Below are 20,624 nucleotides of genomic sequence, written 5' to 3'. Positions count from 1 at the left end.
AGAATTCCTTGGGGGAAGCCATGACTGCTTAAAGTGGTATCACAGAACTTTAAATGGATAGCGGGAATGTGGCCTGTTGTGACGTGATCCTGAAAATGGCCGGGTCCTTTGCAAGGATCCTAGCAACACCCAGAAACTAACCCATAGTCCACCTGCTGATGGGATTCTGAACACATACATTTAAAGCTGTATCATGCCACTTAGGAAACAGCCATGGCTTCCCCCCCCCAAAGAATTCTGGGAGCTGTTGAGGGTTGTTCAGAGACCCCTTTTCCCGGCACAGAGCTACAATTCCCAGAATGGTTTAATAATCAATCCCTCTTCCTTTGGCAACTCTGGGAATTGTAGTTCTGTGAAGGGAAGGGGGTTCTCACGACTCTCAGCATCCTTAACAAACTACGTCTCCCAGGATTCTCTGAGGGAAGCGACGACTGTTTAAATAGTTATCACACTGCTTTAAATGTGGAGAAGGGGGTGCAGAACTGTTATTTCGTTTGCCTCAGGGGGGTCTCCCCGAGGAGAAAGACACCTACCTATTGTTGTCGAAGATCTCGAAACCATAGATGTCCAGGACTCCAATCACCGTATTCTTGCCATGGATTCGGGCATCGTAGTTCTTGACCTCGATGACCGTGTTGATGCGGGCCACGATCCAACAGAATAGACGCTCGTAGAAGGCCTGGGGGTTAAAACACAGTGGTGGCCGTGTCATCTTTTGGTTGAACAGAGTTTTCAGACTTCAAAGGCCCTCAGCGCCTCAGGACCACAATACCTCCCCAGGACCATATAAACCAGAGGTCGGCAACCTAAGGCCCATGGGCTGGTTCCGGCCCATGAGCTCCTTGGCCGTTCCGTGGATCGGCATGAGGATTCCGTGCTTTTTTCTTCTTCGCGGCGTCATTTTTTCCCTCACTGCGGGGACCGACTTCCGGATCGGACGAGCGCCGGAAATAGTGTGTGCACATGCACATGGGAGCTCCTCCGTCCTGGAAGTGCGCCGGAAATAGCCTGTGCGCACGCGCATGGGCGCTGCTCACCCAGAGGAGCGCCCGTATGCATGCGCACGCAAGTTAGGAAGGATATTATTAAACAACTAGGATATTAAACCCGTTAAATTAACGGGCGCTAGAACATATGTGGTCAAACATTTTTAAAAACAGAGTTTGGGCAATGTTTGTTTATGGTATAGCTCACACCAGTGGTTCCCCCCCCAAAATAAATAAATAAATAAATGTTTGTCCTACAGAATTTCAGAGGCGACTCTGCCTCAATGTTAGTTATGGAAACTTTGTCAGCTCTGCGTCCCTGTTGCCCTAGCAACGTCGGGGACATGCGCAGAGCTGACTGAGCGGCTCTCGCTTATCTCGTGTTTTTTTCTAACAACGCGAGAGCCGCATGACGTAGCCAGCTCTGCGCATAGCGTCCCTGTTGCCCTAGCAACATCGGGAACACGCGCAGAGCTGACCGAGCAGCTCTCGCTTGGCATCGCTCGCCCGCCGCCACTCGGAATGGCCGCTGCCGCTTAGAAGTACGTCCACGCGAGTGCGCACCTGCCATGTGCCCGCGCACACCCGCCGCTTCGACAGTTTCGCCCGGCCGCCCGAAGTCTCTGCGCTCCAAGTCCCAACGGCTGTCCGTGGGGCACATGCGCAGTAGCGCAATCCCACGGACACAGGGGCTGGACGCAGAGACACTTATACTTTATTACAAAGGATATATCCTCTCCTGCCTCCCTGAACATTCCCGCACCTTGCCACAGCTACTACCTTGGCGCAAGCATCCCTCGCGTAGTTGGCCTCGTTGGCGCTGTGGCCCTTTTGGATGACTTCTCCACCTCCGGTGGCCACTGTCCGATAGAGGAGCGTGTTGAGGAGACTCTCCGGCTCCGTGGAGGTCAGCTCCGCCAGGTAGGGTACCAGTTCAGCGTTTTCTATCTCCACATCGTCCCCCGTGGCGACAAAGCACACGTTGCCCTGGGAAATCCAGCGAGAGAAGAACAGTCAAACAGACAGAAGCATATATTGCTGAATCGTCCCGATTTAAGCTGGACAGCCCAGAATTACAGAAGCCACTGCGGGTTACGTTTCTTCAGGTTGCGCTCCGGAATGGGTTACTTCTGGGTTTTGGTGCTCGCGCATGCACAGAAACACTAAATCACGCTTTGCGCATGCGCAGAAGCACCAGATTGCATCACGAGCATGCGCAGACACGACACTGCAGGTTACGGACACTGTGGGTTGCAAACATGCCTCCCGCACGGATCACATTCGCAACCCGTGCGTCCACTGTATATACTTTTCAGAGATACACATTTCACTGATTTTACAACCATCTTGATATTTTAAAACTTGACGTCCCTCCCCCTCTTTCCGTGGTGCCTAAATTATTTTTTTTAATATCTTCTGCACATCCAAATTCACTTAACTTATTTACAATCAACCCTCGGTTTTCGATCACCCTATCCGTTGCCGATAGTTTCGGCTCCCGAATGTCGAAAACTCGGAAGAAGGCGTTCCGGTTTTCGAACGTTTTTCGGAAGCCGAACGTCCGACGCGGCAGACAAGCGGGGCTTCCGATTGGCTCTTCCGATTGCAAGAGCCAACCAGAAGCCGCGCCTCGGAAATCGAATGTTTCGGAAGTTGAACGCCCTTCCAGAACGGATTACGTTTTGACTTCTGAGGCACCACTGTCTCTCTAACCTCCACCCAGGCAGGCGAGGATCCTTATCCCAAATGCAGGAAACATTTCAGCCAGGCTGAAAAGCCATTGAGGAAACTGTGAGGGGGGAGTGGCCTAGGAAAGTGGGCGTGGCCTGGGAAGAATCTCAAGGGCCACATTGTGGTGCCACAACCGGCCCCCCAGGGCCGTATGTTCCCAGTGAAGGACTTTTGAACAGTTTCTTGCCACGTCTTAATACGTTTCCTGGCAGAAGAGAGGATTTCTTCTCACATACCAAAAGCGCGGAGGGCGTAAAGGACAAACCCGTGCGGCTATTTCTTTTCTAACTTGAATATTTATTCCATCTGCGTATGCCTTCCCGGCACCAGCAAGCAACCCCCCTCCCTTTCATTTACCAAGTGCAAAATGGCCGCCAGGATCTTGTAGACAGAGTCGATCTCTTCCGAAGTGAAACCGATCACGGCCATGGCGTCTGCAACGGCCTGGTGGCTGGATTTCTCACTGCCCGAGGACTAGGGTTGCAGGGGGATGCCGGGGAGAACCAGAAAGAAATGAATCGGGAGAAAGAACAAGGGGAAATAAGAATAATGAAGACTTTCTTTCTGGTGCCTGCAAATCAAGCCTGTTTCGTGTTTCCTTGAATTCTCCGGCCGCTGCTTGAAAACAGACCTCCCCTTATTGCCTTCCTTGGTGGGTTGTGCAAACAGCTATTCTGAATAATGTTTTTTATAGGGTAGGGGGCACCGGGGAAGAGCTTAGGGTACCAAGGGGGCAACGCCCTCCCCCAAAAAGTTTGGGAACCACAGACGTACTCCAAGAGCCATGGTCTGCTCCCAAACATTGTCTCCCCAGAGTAGTGCATGCTCTGGTTATCTCCCGCCTGGACTACTGCAATGCGCTCTACGTGGGGCTACCTTTGAAGGTGACCCGGAAACTGCAATTAATCCAGAATGCGCCAGCCAGACTGGTGACTGGGAGCGGCCGCTGAGACCACATAACACCAGTCCTGAATGACCTACATTGGCTCCCAGAACATTTCCGAGAACAATTCAAAATGTTCAAACACCTTTAAAACCCCAAATGGCCTCGGTCCTGTATACCTGAAGGAGCGTCTCCACCCCCATCATTCAACCCGGACACCGAGGTCCAGCTCCGAGGGCCTTCTGGCGGTTCCCTCCCTGCGAGAAGCCAAGTTACAGGGAATCAGGCAGAGGGCCTTCTCGGTAGTGGCACCTGCCCTGTGGAACGCCCTCCCAGCAGATGTCAAGGAAATAAACAACTATCCGACTTTTAGAAGACATCTGAAGGCAGCCCTGCTTAGGGAAGTTTTAAATGACTGGTGTTTCAATGTACTTTTAATCTTTTGTTGGAAGCCGCCCAGAGTGGCTGGGGAAACCCAGCCAGATGGGTGGGGTATTAATAATAATAATAATAATAATAATAATAATAATAATAATAATAAGGCAGCAGATTCTTATGTTACTTGATGCTCCAAGATACTTGCCAATCAATGAGATGTGTGCAGATTAATTAGCCTGGAAAAAGCTGGAATTGGCCGGAAGCGTTTTTAAAAGGTGTTTTTTGGGGGGAAATGAAACCCCTGGGAAACTTACGTGGTTGTTGGCACCCTCTCTGGTAAACCTGTAGACCGCCGGATCCCTGCTGAGGTGGAGGGACTCCAGCAAAGCATCCGAGGCTCCGAGCAGCAACTGCAGGAAACAAGAGCTCTCTCGTAAACAGCCCAGCGCAGCAGTTTCCGAACCCAAGTCTGGGCAGCCAGATTCTGAAAGTTGTGTTGTTGGGACAAAAATGCGACGTGCAGAAGGAGGGAGGCATGCATGCATGCGAGGGAGCAATAGAAAATTGTGGCCTGAAATGCTAGATCCTATTGTGCACCAGAACTCTGCATTTGCTCTGTCGTTTCGTTAAAAGCCAGCAAGTTACTAGACCTCATGAAGGCTGGAAGAGGACGGAGCTGGAAAGAGTTGGCTCTGTCTGTCGTCGCCTCTGGCGCCATCTACTGTTGGCTTCCTGGCCTCCTGCCCCACCAAGTCCTACACCAGTCAGCACTAATATCAGGGGTCAGCAAACTTTTTCAGCAGGGGGCCGGTCCACCGTCCCTCAGACATTGTGGGGGGCCGGACTATATTTGGGGGGGGGGGAAATATGAATGAATTCCTATGCCCCACAAATAACCCAGAGATGCATTTTAAACAAAAGCACACATTCTACTCATGTAAAAACATGCTGATTCCCAGACCGTCCGCAGGCCAGATTTAGAAGGCAATTGAGCCAGATCCAGCCCCCGGGCCTTAGTTTGCCTACCCATGACTTATACTTTTAATATTTATACGTGGTAGTAAGGAGTGCTTGTGCTTCTGAATTATGGTGCTGGAGGAGACTCTTGAGAGTCCCATGCACTGCAAGAAGATCAAACCTATCCATTCTGAAGGAACGGGTAGGTAGCCGTGTTGGTCTGCCATAGTCAAAACAAAACAAAATAAAAAAAATTGTTTCCAGTAGCACCTTAGAGACCAACTACGTTTGTTCTTGGTATGAGCTTTCGTGTATCTGAAGAAGTGTGCATGCACACGAAAGCTCATACCAAGAACAAACTTAGTTGGTCTCTAAGGTGCTACTGGAAGGAATTTTTTATTTTATTTCATTCTGAAGGAAATCAGCCCTGAGTGCTCACTGGAAGGACAAATCCTGAAGCTGAGGCTCCAAGACTTTGGCCACCTCATGAGAAGAGAAGACTCCCTGGAAAAGACCCTGATGTTGGGAAAGATGGAGGGCACAAGGAGAAGAAGAAGAAGAAGAAGAAGAAGAAGAAGAGTTTGGATTTGATATCCCGCTTTTCACTACCCGAAGGAGTCTCAAAGCGACTAACATTCTCCTTTCCCTTCCTCTCCCACAACAAACACTCTGTGAGGTGAGTGGGGCTGAGAGACTTCAAAGAAGTGTGACTAGCCCAAGGTCACCCAGCAGCTGCATGTGGAGGAGCGGAGACGCGAACCCGGTTCCTCAGATTACGAGTCTACCGCTCTTAACCACTACACCACACTGGGATGACAGAGGATGAGATGGTTGGACAGGGTTCTTGAAGCGACCGGCATGAGTCTAACCAAACTGCGGGAGGCAGTGGAAGACAGGAGGGCCTGGCGTGCTCTGGTCCATGGGGTCACGAAGAGTCGGACACGACTGAATGGCTGAACAACAACAACAATGAGTGCTTGGCGCTGCCTGGGAATTTTTAGAAACCACAACAAATTTTGATTTTCAAATGCATCGTGTAATTTGTGAGTTTGAGCCTGCCACACCATAAATCAGGTGAAGTCACGATGCATTTTGGTATGCCATATTGATTCAAAATGGCGCCTGGCGACCAAACATTGGCAAAAAGTACCAAGTTTGGCAACGGCATCTTAGGAGGTGGCCAAACCTGTGACAAAAAGCAGGCGCGGTCACACCGTAGTCTTGTTTCGGTCTGCCATATTGAACCAGAATGACGCCCTGCATCCAAACACTGGCAAAGACTGCTACCCCCACATTAGGGTATGTTTAGTGATGGTATTTCGAGCAACAGCTGAACCTGCGCCCAAAACGGGCAAAGCCTTGCCAAAGTGACTTCTTGATGCCAGGGGCATAGCAAGGGGGGGCGGGGGCAGGCCGCCCCATGTTCCATAATGGAGGGGGTGACAAATTATCAAGAAACATTTTTTTTAAAATATTTATATTTATTTTTATTTTTATTTTGAAAATGCCAGTTCCGAACATCTTATCTTACTATACTAGGGATTATATAGCTATATATGAAATTTCATTCATATCGGTAAATATCCTTACCCTCCTCCACCAAAATAGCTGTTCACTTGGCTGTTTTCCTATGTCATGAAGGCTGAAATTTCAGTTCAGAGAACACTTACTGTTCCCAACCCTAACCCTGTGGAAAGCCATCTAATTAGACTTTAATTTGATTTTGAGATGTTTTTAGGAGGTAATTTAATTATTGTTTGATTTTATACCAATGTTATGTATCTGATGTTAGCCACCCTGAGCCCGACTTCGGCCGGGGAGGGCGGGATATGAATAAAAGTGTTTTTTATTATTACTTTTTATTATTCCTTTGTAAGAAAATATGAAATAACGTAAAACCATTTTTGCGGGGGGGGATCAATGGGGGGGTTGACAAGAAATTTTCCGGTACCACCTGACCTTCCCATGCCTGTGGGGAGGGTGACAATTTTTTTTTTGCCCCGGGTACCAGTTTACCTTGCTACGCCCCTGCTTGATGCAAAATGGCGGTCAAACATTGATGAAAACCACAGCTTTCACCCTTGGGAACCCTCGAGTCAAGTTTGGCAACGCTATCTCAAGAGGCTTCCAAACCTTTAGGGAACAAATGGACAGAAAACCACTTTCCAAAATATATAGCTGATATGGCGTACGGTGCTTTCAGATCTTGAGGGATAAGGGAGCACACCGGCAGAGTTGTAACAGCCCTGGCACAATCCTGAGTCCCGAGAAGCAGATCAGGAATGAGGAGAAATCCCAGCAGGGAGAGGAAAGGTTGGGCCTTCTTCTGGAGGTTTGCTCACCTGGTAGAAGGTGTGGAAATTCCTCTCGCCCGGCTGCTGTTTGAGGATCCGAGACTGCAAGGGAAGAGAAGACCCAGGATACGTCTTTGAACTGTGGGGTAACCAGCCTCATATAACCAATATGCTTAAGTTTCATTAATGGAGCAAGCTTGTTTTCTCCTGCTCTGGAGGGTAAGACTCGAACCAGTGGCTTCAAGTTGCAAGAAAGGAGAATCGGACTAAACATGAGGAAGAACTTTCTGACAGGAAGAGCTGTTCGAGAGTGGAGAGGAGGTTGGATGGCCATCTGCCAGGGATGTTTTCGTTGGGATTTGTGCATTGTAGGGGGGTTGGACTAGATGACCCTCAGTGGTCCCTTCAAACTCTACAATTCTGGGATTCTATTGTCATAAGGTTCCCAAATAGACATTCATAAATGTACAAGGCAAACACATACGTAAGTATATAAACCATGCGTCTGAAATAGTACAGGGGAACAATCCTGAAGATATTTTGACTCTCCCAAATCATTCTGACTCTCCCAAATTGACCTCAAATATTTCTCTGCAAGGAGGAAGGAAATGGGAACCTTTCCATTGTCTTTTGCTTACCTGTCTTAAAAAGGTAAAGGTAAAGGGGCCCCTGAACATTAGGTCCAGTTGCGGACGACTCTGGGGTAGCGGCGCTCATCTCGTTTTACTGGCAGAGGGAGCCGCCCTACAGCTTCCGGGCAGGGGCGTTCTTAGCCCCATGGCTGCCAGGGGCAGGAAGCCAAGAGGCACCCCTGGGGGCGGGGCATCACAGTGCGTGCGTGCGTCGGAGACTCCCGAAGCCGCCGCCCAGTGGCGGCACTCCTTCGTGCCGCGGCTGCTCGTGCCTGCGTGAGCAGCCGCTACATAAAGGGGTGCCGGGCAGCGGATTCGGGAATCTTTGTGGGCTGCAAAGACTCCCGAATCCGCCACCTGGGCTCCCTTGGCAGAGCGCAAGTCGGGGCAGGGAGAGGGATGGGCCAGCGAGGAGGGGGTGGCATCCCACCTCGCTGGCCCGCCCCTTGCCTCCATGCCAAGCTCCGCCGCTGGAAGGGGGGCTATTTTCGGCGCTGCCGGGGCGGAGCCGTAGGGTCGGCCAGCAAGGGGGGTGACAATAGCTTAAAGAGATTAAAAAAAAAAAAGCCGAGGGGGCGGGGCCACTCCCGATGTGTCATCCACAGCAGGGGCGCTGCCCGGGGCCCCCCGCCCCCTTGCTACGCCCCTGCTTCCGGGTCATGTGGCCAGCATGACAGAGCCGCTTCTGGCAAACCAGAGTAGCGCACAGAAACGCCGTTTACCTTCCCGCCGGAGCGGTACCTATTTATCTACTTGCACTTTGATGTGCTTTCGAACTGCTAGGTGGGCAGGAGCAGGGACTGAGCAACGGGAGCTCACCCCGTCGCGGGGATTCGAACCACCGACCTTTTCAATCGGCAAGCCCTAGGCGCTGTGGTTTAGACCGCAGCGCCACCCGCATCTGTCTTAAGGGCAGGTAATTTGTGCATTAATTTGTGCATGAACAGGGTGAGCCTATGACCTGGATTCAGGAATTAAAGTACAGCTGAAACTCGAAAAATTAGAATTTCGTGGAAAAGTCCATTTATGTAAGCAATTGTTTTCATTAGCTACTGGAGTTTAATATATGAGATAGACTCATGACATGCAAAGCGAGATATGTCAAGCCTTTATTTGTTATAATTGTGATGATTATGGCGTCCAGCTGATGAGAACCCCAAAGTTGAAATTGTTAATTTGGGGTTCTCATCTGCTGTACGCCATAATCATCACAATTATAACAAATAAAGGCTTGACATATCTCGCTTTGCATGTCATGAGTCTATCTCATATATTAGTTTCACCTTTTAAGTTGAATTACTGAAAGAAATGAACCTTTCCACGATATTCTAATTTTTCGAGTTTCACCTGTATTTACCATCGCGAAAGAATGGCCGGGCTGCCCAGGTAATGCAATCAGTGACCATTATCGGGTGTCCTTGCAGACAGGATTTCTGCTGGAGACCGCCTCCTCCTGTGATGTAGGTATGATGTTTTGGGGGGTGGTTTCTGGCTACAGGATGGGCAGTTTCAAAAGTCCATATAAGGGCTTGTGCACCATTGATCAGGGTTCTCCTCTCTCCTGCGTGTGGTGAGGGAAACAGTTCCTTTAATAAAGATTACTAACCGCTTTGCTTCTCAATATACTCTGGTCGGCCTTTTCTCCTACCGATAGGGAACCCACTTAAGGACTCTATACTGGCTCTTGGGTATCCCATAAGGGAAAAGGAGCAGTTTTTAATTCTGATAACACTATGATTCAGTGGGGCCACCCCACCTTCACCCACACCCAGTACCTTCTCCAGGAGGTAGTTGTTGATGTGGCCCCCCGTCGGGTCCCCTTTGAAGTCAAAATTGATGTCCATGTATTTGCCAAACCGGCTGGAGTTGTCGTTGCGGTTGGTTTTGGCATTGCCGAAAGCTTCCAGGACACAGTTGGACTTTAGCAGGACATTCTTAACCCTGCAGGAAAGCAGAGAGGAAGGAAGACAGAGAGGGAAGAATCAGGGCCAGGCGGGGAATGTAGCGATTGCTGTGCAGGGAGACCCAGGTTCAAATCCCACGCCCGGCCCTGCAAAACTTGCTGGGTGTGGAGGAACTTTTCAGGGCAACACACTGCAGGCTTGTGGGACTTATTTTGGGTTCACCTCACCCCACCTCACCCCAAATCCTGAATATTGCTATAGAAAATTCTTAGTATACATCGCACATAGCAAACACGCACTCCACAGAAAACCCACACTTCACCCTTCAAAATTGGGAAATATTCCCTGAAGAAGGTACAGAACACGTGGGGTTTATTGGATTGTTTTCGTTTTTATTATGCATTTTTTTAATACTGTGATTTTATGTTGTATAGGGTGTTATACAAATTTAATAAACAATAAACACAATAATAATCTCAATGCCATCTCGGTTCTGATAATGACTCTAAATATTTCCTTTGCTGTGAAAGGAAGCCCTGTTTAGGGAAGTTTTTAAAAACTGGTGTTTTAATGTATTTTTAATCTTTTGTTGGATGCTGCCCAAAGTAGCTGGTCAGGATAGAATAAATAAATAAATTATTGTTGTTGTTGTTGTTGTTATTTGTTGGGACTTTTGGTTTTAACTGGAAAAGCCTCCAAACCAGTATAGCACTTGGAATGGTGTCCAGCAACGCTTCCTGCTGCGTTTTCCCTGCTTCTCCGGTGCTTTTGCAGAGTTGTTCAAACTTCAAACTTCTTCTTGCGCAACGGTATGTGTGCCTTTCTTGCCAGCAATTAAACTCCCGCAAAGTCTAGCTTGTTTCAAGTCAAGCAAGCTTTAATTTACAGGCATATAAATCACGGAGCTTCTCTCCTGGGCTTACGGAAGACATGTATCTGCTCCGGTCAAAAGCGAAAGTAGGACTGACCAGGAAATAAACAGTGCGTCACATGAATCACATAGGCTTCGCATACAGCAGATACCCCGGATGTTGTGACACATCTTCCCTGTGGGAGGGGCGAACTGTTGAGCTTATTTAACCCTGAAAGCTCCAAACCTCACATTATTATTATTATTATTATTATTATTATTATTGAAAAAGTGAAACCCAGGCCCTTCCTGGCCTTACTTTTATAGTCAGCATGACCTTGACAGAAGAGATTAACGGAGCCAGTTTAAATCAGCTGTACTCTCTGAAGGAATAACCCAAACATCATGAAACCTTCTGCTTGCTTCTTTCACGCAGAGAAGCTTCCAGAGTCCTCTTGAATTAATTAGAATAGGAAAGATCTCTACACACATCAGATCAATACTTTCTGCACTAAGAAATGCAAGCTCACATAGGCATCAATAGCCTTTTCCTCCCCCATGAATTTCTCCTCTTGGGGAGGTCGCCACTGCCTCCTGTGGACGGGAGTTCCACAGTTTAACTATGTGTGGCGTTAAGAAGCACTTTCTCTTACCAGCCCCTGAATATATATATATTTTAATAATCAATGTGCAATTAATTGTTCCTGTTTTGCATTTGTTACTGTGTTCCTTAGATGTTTGTGTAAACCACAGCTCTGAAGAATGTTTTTTTAATAGGGTAGGGCGCACGGGAACAGAGCGAGATGGTGATATCTAACTAACCCCAGGTACTTGGGGGTAGACTGCTTCTGGGTGTGGAAGTTCCACACTTTCGTTACGAGTTGTTGCTATGGCTGGTGGCCAAAAACAACAACACACCCTCGCTGGAACGTGTCCAGAGGAGAGCAACCAAAATGGTCCAAGGCCTGGAAACGATGCCTTATGAGGAACTGCTTAGGGAGCTGGGTATGTTTAGCCTGGAGAAGAGAAGGTTAAGGGGGGATATGATAGCCATGTTCAAATATATAAAAGGATGTCATGCAGAGGAGGGAGAAAGGTTGTTTTCTGCTGCTCCAGAGAAGCGGACACGGGGCAATGGATTCAAACTACAAGAAAGAAGATTCCACCTAAACATTAGGAAGAACTTCCTGACAGTAAGAGCTGTTCGGCAGTGGAATTTCCTGCCAAGGAGTGTGGTGGAGTCTCCTTCTTTGGAGGTCTTTAAGCGGAGGCTTGACAGCCATCTGTCAGGAATGCTTTGATGGTGTTTCCTGCTTGGCAGGGGGCTGGACTGGATGGCCCTTGGGGTCTCTTCCAACTCTACGATTCTATGATTCTATGACTACAATTTCAGGAAGGGCACGCACCAAGTCGCTTACCTTTCCACCTCTGCCCTTTGGGTGGGGTTTGTGATGGCCGCAATATACTGCATGATGTACTTGCTGGCCTCTGTCTTCCCAGCACCGCTTTCCCCTATAAAGAAGGACAAGATGTTGAGGAGAGGAGTGGAGCTGGGAGATGCTTCCTCCATCGATAGGGAGAAGGACAGGTCCCACTTCGGACTGCGGGGTGGCGATGTGATGGTTTATCCAGGGGTGGCCAACTCCCAAGAGACTGCGATCTACTCACAGAGTTTAAAAATGGCAGTGATATACCCCCTTTTTCAGGGTTCAGGTCAAAGTTGTTGAGAGGAAGAGGAAGGCCCATTTTGGGGAGGTTAGGGTCAAAGTTTTTGAGGGAGGAGGTAAGATGTTGAGCTTTTTGAGGGGTGCCACAGTTGTTCAGCTTCTTTGGGGGGAGAAAATGACCTACCAGTGATCTACTGTAGACGTCCAATGATCTACCTGTTGGAGATGCCTGGTTTATACAAAGGAACCCACAAACAGGATTTGAGCATCAGGATCCCTCTCCCCTGCCCAGGGCCGGATTCAGGTTTGATGAAGCCCTAAGCGGGTGGCACTGTGGGTTAAACCACAGAGCCTAGGGATTGAGCTCCCGTTGCTCGGTCCCTGCTCCTGCCAACCTAGCAGTTCGAAAGCACGTCAAAGTGCAAGTAGATAAATAGGTACCACTGCAGCGGGAAGGTAAACGGCGTTTCCGTGCGCTGCTCTGGTTCGCCAGAAGCGGCTTAGTCATGCTGGCCACACGACCTGGAAGCTGTACGCCGGCTCCCTCGGCCAATAAAGCGAGATGAGCGCCGCAACCCCAGAGTCGGACACGACTGGACCTAATGATCAGGGGTCCCTTTACCTATAAGCTACTGAAGATAATGGGGCCCTTTGCATGTCCAGCTGTCCTTTGTCAATAACAAACTGTCGTTGTTTTTTGTTTTGAATATATGCTATACAGTGGTACCCTGTGTTCTGGATCGTGCTACGTAACACGGGCGTGATTAACACGAACGCCCCCCCCAAACAAAAAACCCGGAAGTTCACACGTTTTTGCATTTCAGTGCATGCGCGAAATGCGCAGAACGGTTCTGCGCACCCGTGTGTTGCGCGGGCTCCGGGGAGGACTTCCGGGTTGCGGAGGTCCGTAAGTCGAACGTATGCAACATGGAGCGTACGCAACTTGAGGTATGACTGTATAGAAATTTATGGACCTCATAGGTATCTCAAGCCATTTGCACATGTTGACCTGCAACCAGTCCATGCAGAATGTAGGCACCCTATATAGAGAAAGGAGCAAACCAGTGACATTTGAGGGAGCAGGCGAGCAGGCTGGGTCCATGACTTACATAGGAGCCTACACAACACACAAACACTGTTGCTTTATGTAGGTTTTATTTTATTTGTTTTTTATCTTATATTTTGGAAAGGTACATCCAATTGTTTTTTTCCTTTAATTTTTTTTTGGGGGGGAGGTCCCCCAAGAGAGTGGGGCCCTAAGCTATAGCTTGTTTAGCTCATATGTAAATCCTGCACTGGTGGTTTTCAATCATCTCCTGGCACATTTAGGGTGCACAGTTCCCTGTTTAGGGAAGTTTTAAATGTGTGACATTTCAATGTATTTTAATATTTGTCGGAAGCCGCCCAGAGTGGCTGGGGAAACCCAGCCGGATGGGCAGGGTACAAATAAATTATTATTATTATTATTATTATTATTATTATTATTATTATTATTTTGGTTTGGTGCTCAAGCCCCCTCTGAAAAACAAACAAAAACAGACAGCTACAGGTGAAACTCGAAAAATTAGAATATCGTGGAAAGGTTCATTTCTTTCAGTACTTCAACTTAAAAGGTAAAACTAATGTATAAGATAGACTCACGACATGCAAAGCGAGATATGTCAAGAAGAAGAAGAAGAGTTTGGATTTGATATCCCGCTTTTCACTATCCGAAGGAGTCTCAAAGCGGCTAACAATCTCCTTTCCCTTCCTCCCCCACAACAAACACTCTGTGGGGTGAGTGGGGCTGAGAGACTTCAGAGAAGTGTGACTGGCCCAAGGTCACCCAGCAGCTGCATGTGGAGGAGCGGGGACGCGAACCCGGTTCACCAGATAACGAGTCTACCGCTCTTAACCACTACACCACACTGGCTCTCAGTTGATGAGAACCCCAAATTAACAATTTCAACTTTGGGGTTTTCATCAGCTGGACGCCATAATCATCACAATTATAACAAACAAAGACTTGACGTATCTCGCTTTGCATGTCATGAGTCTATCTCATATATTAAACTCCAGTAGCTAATGAAAACAATTGCTTACATAAATGGACTTTTCCACGATATTCTAATTTTTCGAGTTTCACCTGTATAGCCTGTTTAGCTTATACGTAAATCCGGCACCGCACCTGCCGTACCTGATATGACAATGCAGGTGTCCTTCGCCCGGCGCTTCATGGCCTTGTAAGCTGCGTCGGCCACCGCGAAGAGGTGGGGCGGCCTCTCGTAGAGCTCGCGGCCGCGGTACTGCTCAACCACATCTTTCCCGTAAAGCGCCGTTTGCTTGTAGGGGTTCACGGAGACCACCACTTCCCCTATGTACGTGTAGATCCTCCCTTTCTCGAACCTTGGAGGCCAAAGGAGCACAGTTAGGAGGGCTTCCATGATTATCGTCTTCCAAAGCAACTACTCTCTTCCCAACTTAAAAACGGAAAGCGTGATGCTGGCGGTCAACAAAAGAGGTTTAAAGACTGTCTGAAGGCAAATCTTTTAAAATGTAGTATAAACACTGGCAACTGGGAAACACCGGCCTGCGAGCGCTCCAGTTGGATAACAGCCTTTACCAAAGGTGTCATGGGCTTTGAAGACACTCGAACTCAGGACACAAGGGAGAAACGTGCTAAGAGGAAGGCACGCTTGGCAAATCCACACCGTGATCAACTCCCGCCCGGAAACCAGGGGTACATTCATAAGCGGAAAAGGTACGTTCATTGGGAATTGATTGGAAGTCTAAGTACTGGCGTGTTGTGTGTTGTGTATTGTTGTGTTTTTCTTTCTTTCTTATCCCCTCCCCCCTCTTTTCCTTTTTTCGTTACTTTTTTCTTTTTTCCTTTCTTGTTCTTGTTCTTTTTCCTTTTTTCCCTTCTGGGGATTATCTTTGCGTTTAATCATTGTTTTAAGCACCACTTCATGAGAGGAAAAGACTTAGTAAAAATACAAAGTAAAAACACGAGGTATAGTGCAAGATGTAGATAAACTTTATTTTGTCTGGTCAAAATGCAGAATGAGGTATGATGATTTTTTTTTATGTAAAGTATGTTAATTGTTTAATTGTTAATTGTTCCCTAGAAAAGACCCTGATGTTGGGAAAGATGGAGGGCACAAGGAGAAGGGGACGACAGAGGACGAGATGGTGGGACAGTGTTCTCGAAGCGACTGCCATGAGTTTGGCCAAACTGCGGGAGGCAGTGGAGGATAGGGGTGCCTGGCGTGCTCTGGTCCATGGGGTCACGAAGAGTCGGACACGACTGAACGACTGAACAACAACAAATGTGAATTGTGGTGTATTGCAATAAAGTATATATATATAAATAAAAAACTCCCGCCCGGAAACCAATGTCCCCACTGTGGAAGGACGTGTGGGTCCAGAATTGGCCTCCACAGTCACTTACGGACTCATTGTTAAAACTGTGTTTATGAAATACCATCTTACCCAGGCCTTTTTCATAATTTTACATTAGTTGAACTTCTAAAAGTCACTAGTCACAAGATGAATAAGGTTTTAAAATTGGACTGTTAAGAATGTAAGATCATATGGACGTGCAAGAATAAGTATAAAACAATGGAACCAGGAAGGGGAGTGGAGGGAAGTCAATTAAGATTTATGGTTTAAAATGTTTGATTGTAATGTGTTCTTTTGGTTTGTTTGGTTTGGTTTTTTTGTTATCATAAAATTAATCAATTGTATAAAAGAAGTATAATTTGAAATCAAATAAGTGTTGGAAATGTAAAGAGAAAGAAGGTTATTTTTATCATATGTGGAGGTCTTGTAGTAAGGTCAAAGCTTACTGGGAAATGATATATAATGAATCGAAAAGGATGTTTAAAATAACGTTTGTAAAAAAACAAACACAAAAAACCTAGAAGCTTTTCTTTGGGGAATTATAGGGACAGAACTACCTAATCTGTATAGAAATTTATTTACGTACACTATGACACCGGCAAGAATGTTGCTCACCCCAAAATGAAAAGGAGCAGAAATCACAGCAAAGGAAGAAAGGATACAAAGAACTATGGAATATGCAGACATGGCGAAACTTACCGGAAGAATAAGAAGTCAAGATAAATTTTAAAATTAAAAAATGGAAATGGTTTATTGAATGTTTACAGATAAATTGCAAACAGATAAGAACATTGGCGGGATTTTTTGGTGGGCCCCCAAGAGAGTGGGGCCCTAAGCTGTAGCTTGTTTAGCTTATATGTAAAACCGGCACTGGGCGTGCCCCCACAGCGTGCCAAAACCCACTGTAATTCTGCAAACTGAATTTGCAAGAATGCGACTGAATCCCACTTGCCAAGGAGTGACAGTCTGGAAGTGGCCAACCTCTGCCTTTCCTCTGTCCGCCCCCAATACGGCGCCACCTACAAGGGGTCCCTTTGACCTGTCTCTGCCCGCTGGGCACCCCTGGACGCTAGCTACCCGCAGGGGCTACAGAAACAAAAGTCTTCTCCCATATCTGTCAAGGGCGAGTGTCTGCTCTGAAGTTGAGAAACGAACGCCTTCCTGTAAACAGAGGAAGAAGGGTGGTTGGCAGGAAACTCCCAGGGCGCGTCAAACCGATATGAGGAAGGGGGACTAACCACAGGGCGGAAGATGGGCAGAGCCCTCTTCGCCTCAGCCGCCTCCTGCAATGCAAGGCTGATGCTCTGCCTCGGAGCGACGGCCCTTCTCCGGCGTACGCAACCGTTGTGAAATAAAAACAAGGACACAAGCTGAGGCAGCCAGGCTCAGATGTGCCAGTGTGGCCAACATGTGTGCCCCACAGCTGCGTGAGCCAGGCAGCAAGAAAATAAGAAAACAAAACAACACCACAAACTGGCTATGACTATAAAACCAAATTTTGTTGTTGTTCAGTCGTGTCTGACTCTTCGTGACCCCATGGACCAGAGCACGCCAGGCACGCCTATCCTTCACTGCCTCCCGCAGTTTGGCCAAACTCATGCCAGTCTCTTCGAGAACACTGTCCAACCACCTCATCCTCTGTCGTCCCCTTCTCCTTGTGCCCTCCATCTTTCCCAACATCAGGGTCTTTTCCAGGGAGTCTTCTCTTCTCATGAGGTGGCCAAAGTACTGGAGCCTCAACTTCAGGATCTGCCCTTCCAGTGAGCACTCAGGGCTGATTTCTTTAAGGATGGATATGTTTGATCTTTTTGCAGTCCATGGGACTCTCAAGAGTCTCCTCCAGCACCAGAATTCAAAAAAACAAATTTACTGGAATAGAAATGACCGTTGGATTCACAAGTGCAGATACTGAAAACAAAGGGTAAGAATACAGCGACATCTGAACAAATTGGATTGATGAATAATATAACAAGTGGCGTGAGCCCAAATACAGGATAATGACCCTGTGCAGACACAATGGTGAGGGTGGCACATAGGAGAACAGAGAAAGTTCAAAAACCGTTGTTGGTGTCGAACTAGATGGAATGTTTCTCAAAGGGTCTCCAGTTGGAAACTCCAAGCCGTGTAAATGGAAAAGGCGAATCAAGGCCACCACCGAGATGGGGATGAAGAAGACCTGCTTTCCAGATATATATCAGGTTTCGCAAAGTGCTTCATCAGTCCATAGCAAATAGTGCAAAACAGGTTACTCCACGTAGGAAAGATAATCTCAGGCACAGCAAGAAAATAAGGACATAAGAACATAAGGAGAATCAGTGGGATCCGGCCAATGCCTAATAATAATAATAATAATAATAATAATAATAATAATAATAATAATTTATTTATACCCCGCACATCTGCCTTGGTTTCCCCAGCCACTCTGGGCGGCTTCCAACAAAATATTAAAATACAATATTCTGTAAAACATTAAAAGCTTCCCTAAACAGGGCTGCCTTCAGATGTCTTCTTTTTTCCCCATAAGAATTTATTAAGTTTTCACAATAAAAAACACACAAAATACAAAATCACTACAAAAAAACTACAAAAAAATACAAAAATCTTACAAACAAACACTTATTTAACTATCCTTATCCTATTTATAAACATTATTTTGGGACCTCCTCACGTCCTCTCTTCTGCGTTCATTTCTAATCTTCTTTAGTAACTTTATAACATTGTAAAATCTTCCTTCTCACCTAATCTTAATCATTATAAACATTAATTAACATTTAACTCTATTCTTAATCCTAATAAAAATAAACATAACATAGTTCTAACTGCTTCTTATATCCTATCTTAGTCTAACTTCTGGCATTACTGTAGCCTTAAATGTCCTCTGATTTCAATTTCAAATGTCTATCTTTTCACGTCGTTTCAAATAGTCTTTGAATTTCTTCCAATGCTCCTGTACCGTTTCTTCCCTCTGGTCTCGGCGTTCCGCGGTCAGTTCTGCAAGTTCCATATATTCAATCAACTTCAGATGTCTTCTAAAAGTCCAGTAGTTGTTTTTCTCTTTGACATCTGACGGGAGGGCATTCCACAGGGCGGGTGCCACCACCGAGAAGGCCCTCTGCCTGGTTCCCTGTAACTTCGCTTCTCACAGGGAGGGAACCGCCAGAAGGCCCTCGGAGCTGGATCTCCATGTCCGGGATGGACGATGGGGGTGGAGACGCTCCTTCAGGTATACTGGACCGAGGCCATCTAGTCCCATTCTCACACTGGCCAACCAGATATCATGGGAAACCTGCAAGCAGCATTTGAGTGCAAGAGAACTCGCCCGTCATGCGATTTCCAGAAACTCGAATTCAGAAGTTTTGCTGCCTCCAATCCTCCAAGTGTCCCAATTTTCCAGGGACAGTTCCAGATTTACAGAAGCTGTCCCGGCTTCTGAAACAACAACAACAACCCTCCAATCTTCCTCTGCCTTTTCATTCATTGCTCCTTCCGTCTCCTGGCCAGGGAAGGAGAGAAGCCGCAAACTACTTTTGAGTTTTCATTTGCACAAGCCGCTCGGCAACATCGCGCACGGCGGGGACGTCCAAACCTCTTCGGTTCCTACTGCCTAGTTTCTTTCTATATCTGCATTGCTTTTCGTTGCCAGTTTCGTCTGGGAACCTGAAGTCTCACTGAGCCACTGCCACCACCTGTGTGTTTGTGTGTGTGGTGTCCATTCCTTCTTTGGCCCCCAAAATGCACCACAAACCTTTGGAACTCACTGCCACAAGATGTGGCAACAGACACCGGCTCGGGTGACTTGGAAAGAACAAATGTTTGGGCTGTCCTGGTAGCAACGATGGCTATATGGAAATCGTATTTCGATTCAGAGGCGATGTGGCACTAAATCTGAACCAGGGTTCAAATCCCTGCTTGAAGTTCAGTGGCTGGCCTCGGGCCAGTCATCGACTCTCCGCCAGGCCTACCTCACCGGGTTGTTGTGAAGATAAAATGGGGGCAGGGGGGGTTTGGCAGAACCTCATAGCACGTGCTGAGCTCATTGCAGGAAAGATGGACTATTCAATAAAACATTTTTTAAAAAATTTTAAAGAGTATTTTTATTTATTTATTTTTAAAAACATCTCTACCGTTTTGTTATTCATTGAGTCCCTACCACACAGTATAGGAATTGGGCCTTCACTGTCTTGGCCCCTGCCTGTTGGAATTCCCTCTCCTTGGATAATAATAATAATAATAATAATAATAATAATAATAATAATAATAATAATAATAATAATTTATTTACCGGTATACCCCACTCATCTGGTTGGGTTTCCCCAGCCACTCTGGGCGGCTTCGAACAGAATATTAAAATACAATAGTCTATTAAACATTAAAAGCTTCCCTAGACAGGGCTGCCTTCAGATGTCTTCTAAAAGTCTGGTAGTTGTTTTTCACTTTGACATCTGGTGGAAGGGAGTTCCACAGGTCGGGTGCCACTACCGAGAAGGCCCTCTGCCTGGTTCCCTGTAACTTGGTTTCTCGCAGTGAGGGAACCACCAGAACCGCACAGCTGTGGGCAATTATAGAGCTGTGGAGCTGGAAGGGACACCAATGGTCATCTAGTCTAACCCCCCTGCAATGCAGCAGTCGCAGCTAAATGACTGTGGCTTATGTCTGGCCGCGCCGGGAATTGGGAAGCCGGCCTTGGACCTGATCTGGCAGCTCTCTTCCTGCGTCTCATCTCCAGTCCCTGCCAGCGACCCTCCCTAGCCACATCATGTGGCAGTGATTCCCACAGGCCCCACACAAATGCCCCCGGCCCCGCCATCTTTCGCAAGCCCTCGGGACTTCCAAGTTAAGTTACCTCAGCTTCAGGTTTTCCATGAAGTCTTCCATGGTGACCTGGTCTAGGAGGACAAAATCGGCCTTCCCGAACTCCAAGCTTTCTTGTTCAGCCATGGCCCGCTGCGTGAAGGGTGCAG

The 20,624-nt window shown here is 47.3% G+C and overlaps 1 protein-coding gene across 1 annotated transcript in view; it reads right to left on the bottom strand.

Annotated features, from left to right (window-relative positions):
- Positions 1-20,624, bottom strand: part of MYO1G (myosin IG) — a 74,505-nt gene extending 53,881 nt beyond the window's left edge. Inside the window, exons 1-9 of the mRNA XM_033165983.1 lie at positions 20,507-20,624; positions 14,459-14,667; positions 12,034-12,127; positions 9,637-9,802; positions 7,278-7,331; positions 4,293-4,388; positions 3,075-3,191; positions 1,767-1,973; positions 534-679 (exon numbers count right to left, since the gene is read on the bottom strand). Coding sequence (XP_033021874.1) covers positions 534-679; positions 1,767-1,973; positions 3,075-3,191; positions 4,293-4,388; positions 7,278-7,331; positions 9,637-9,802; positions 12,034-12,127; positions 14,459-14,667; positions 20,507-20,601 — 1,184 coding nt within the window. The 5' untranslated portion in view covers positions 20,602-20,624. The remainder of the gene's footprint in view (positions 1-533; positions 680-1,766; positions 1,974-3,074; positions 3,192-4,292; positions 4,389-7,277; positions 7,332-9,636; positions 9,803-12,033; positions 12,128-14,458; positions 14,668-20,506) is intronic.

The sequence above is a fragment of the Lacerta agilis genome, chromosome 12, assembly GCF_009819535.1.
Source record: "Lacerta agilis isolate rLacAgi1 chromosome 12, rLacAgi1.pri, whole genome shotgun sequence".
Taxonomy (NCBI): Eukaryota; Metazoa; Chordata; class Lepidosauria; order Squamata; family Lacertidae; genus Lacerta; species Lacerta agilis.
This window is presented reverse-complemented; position numbering and strand designations above follow the sequence as displayed.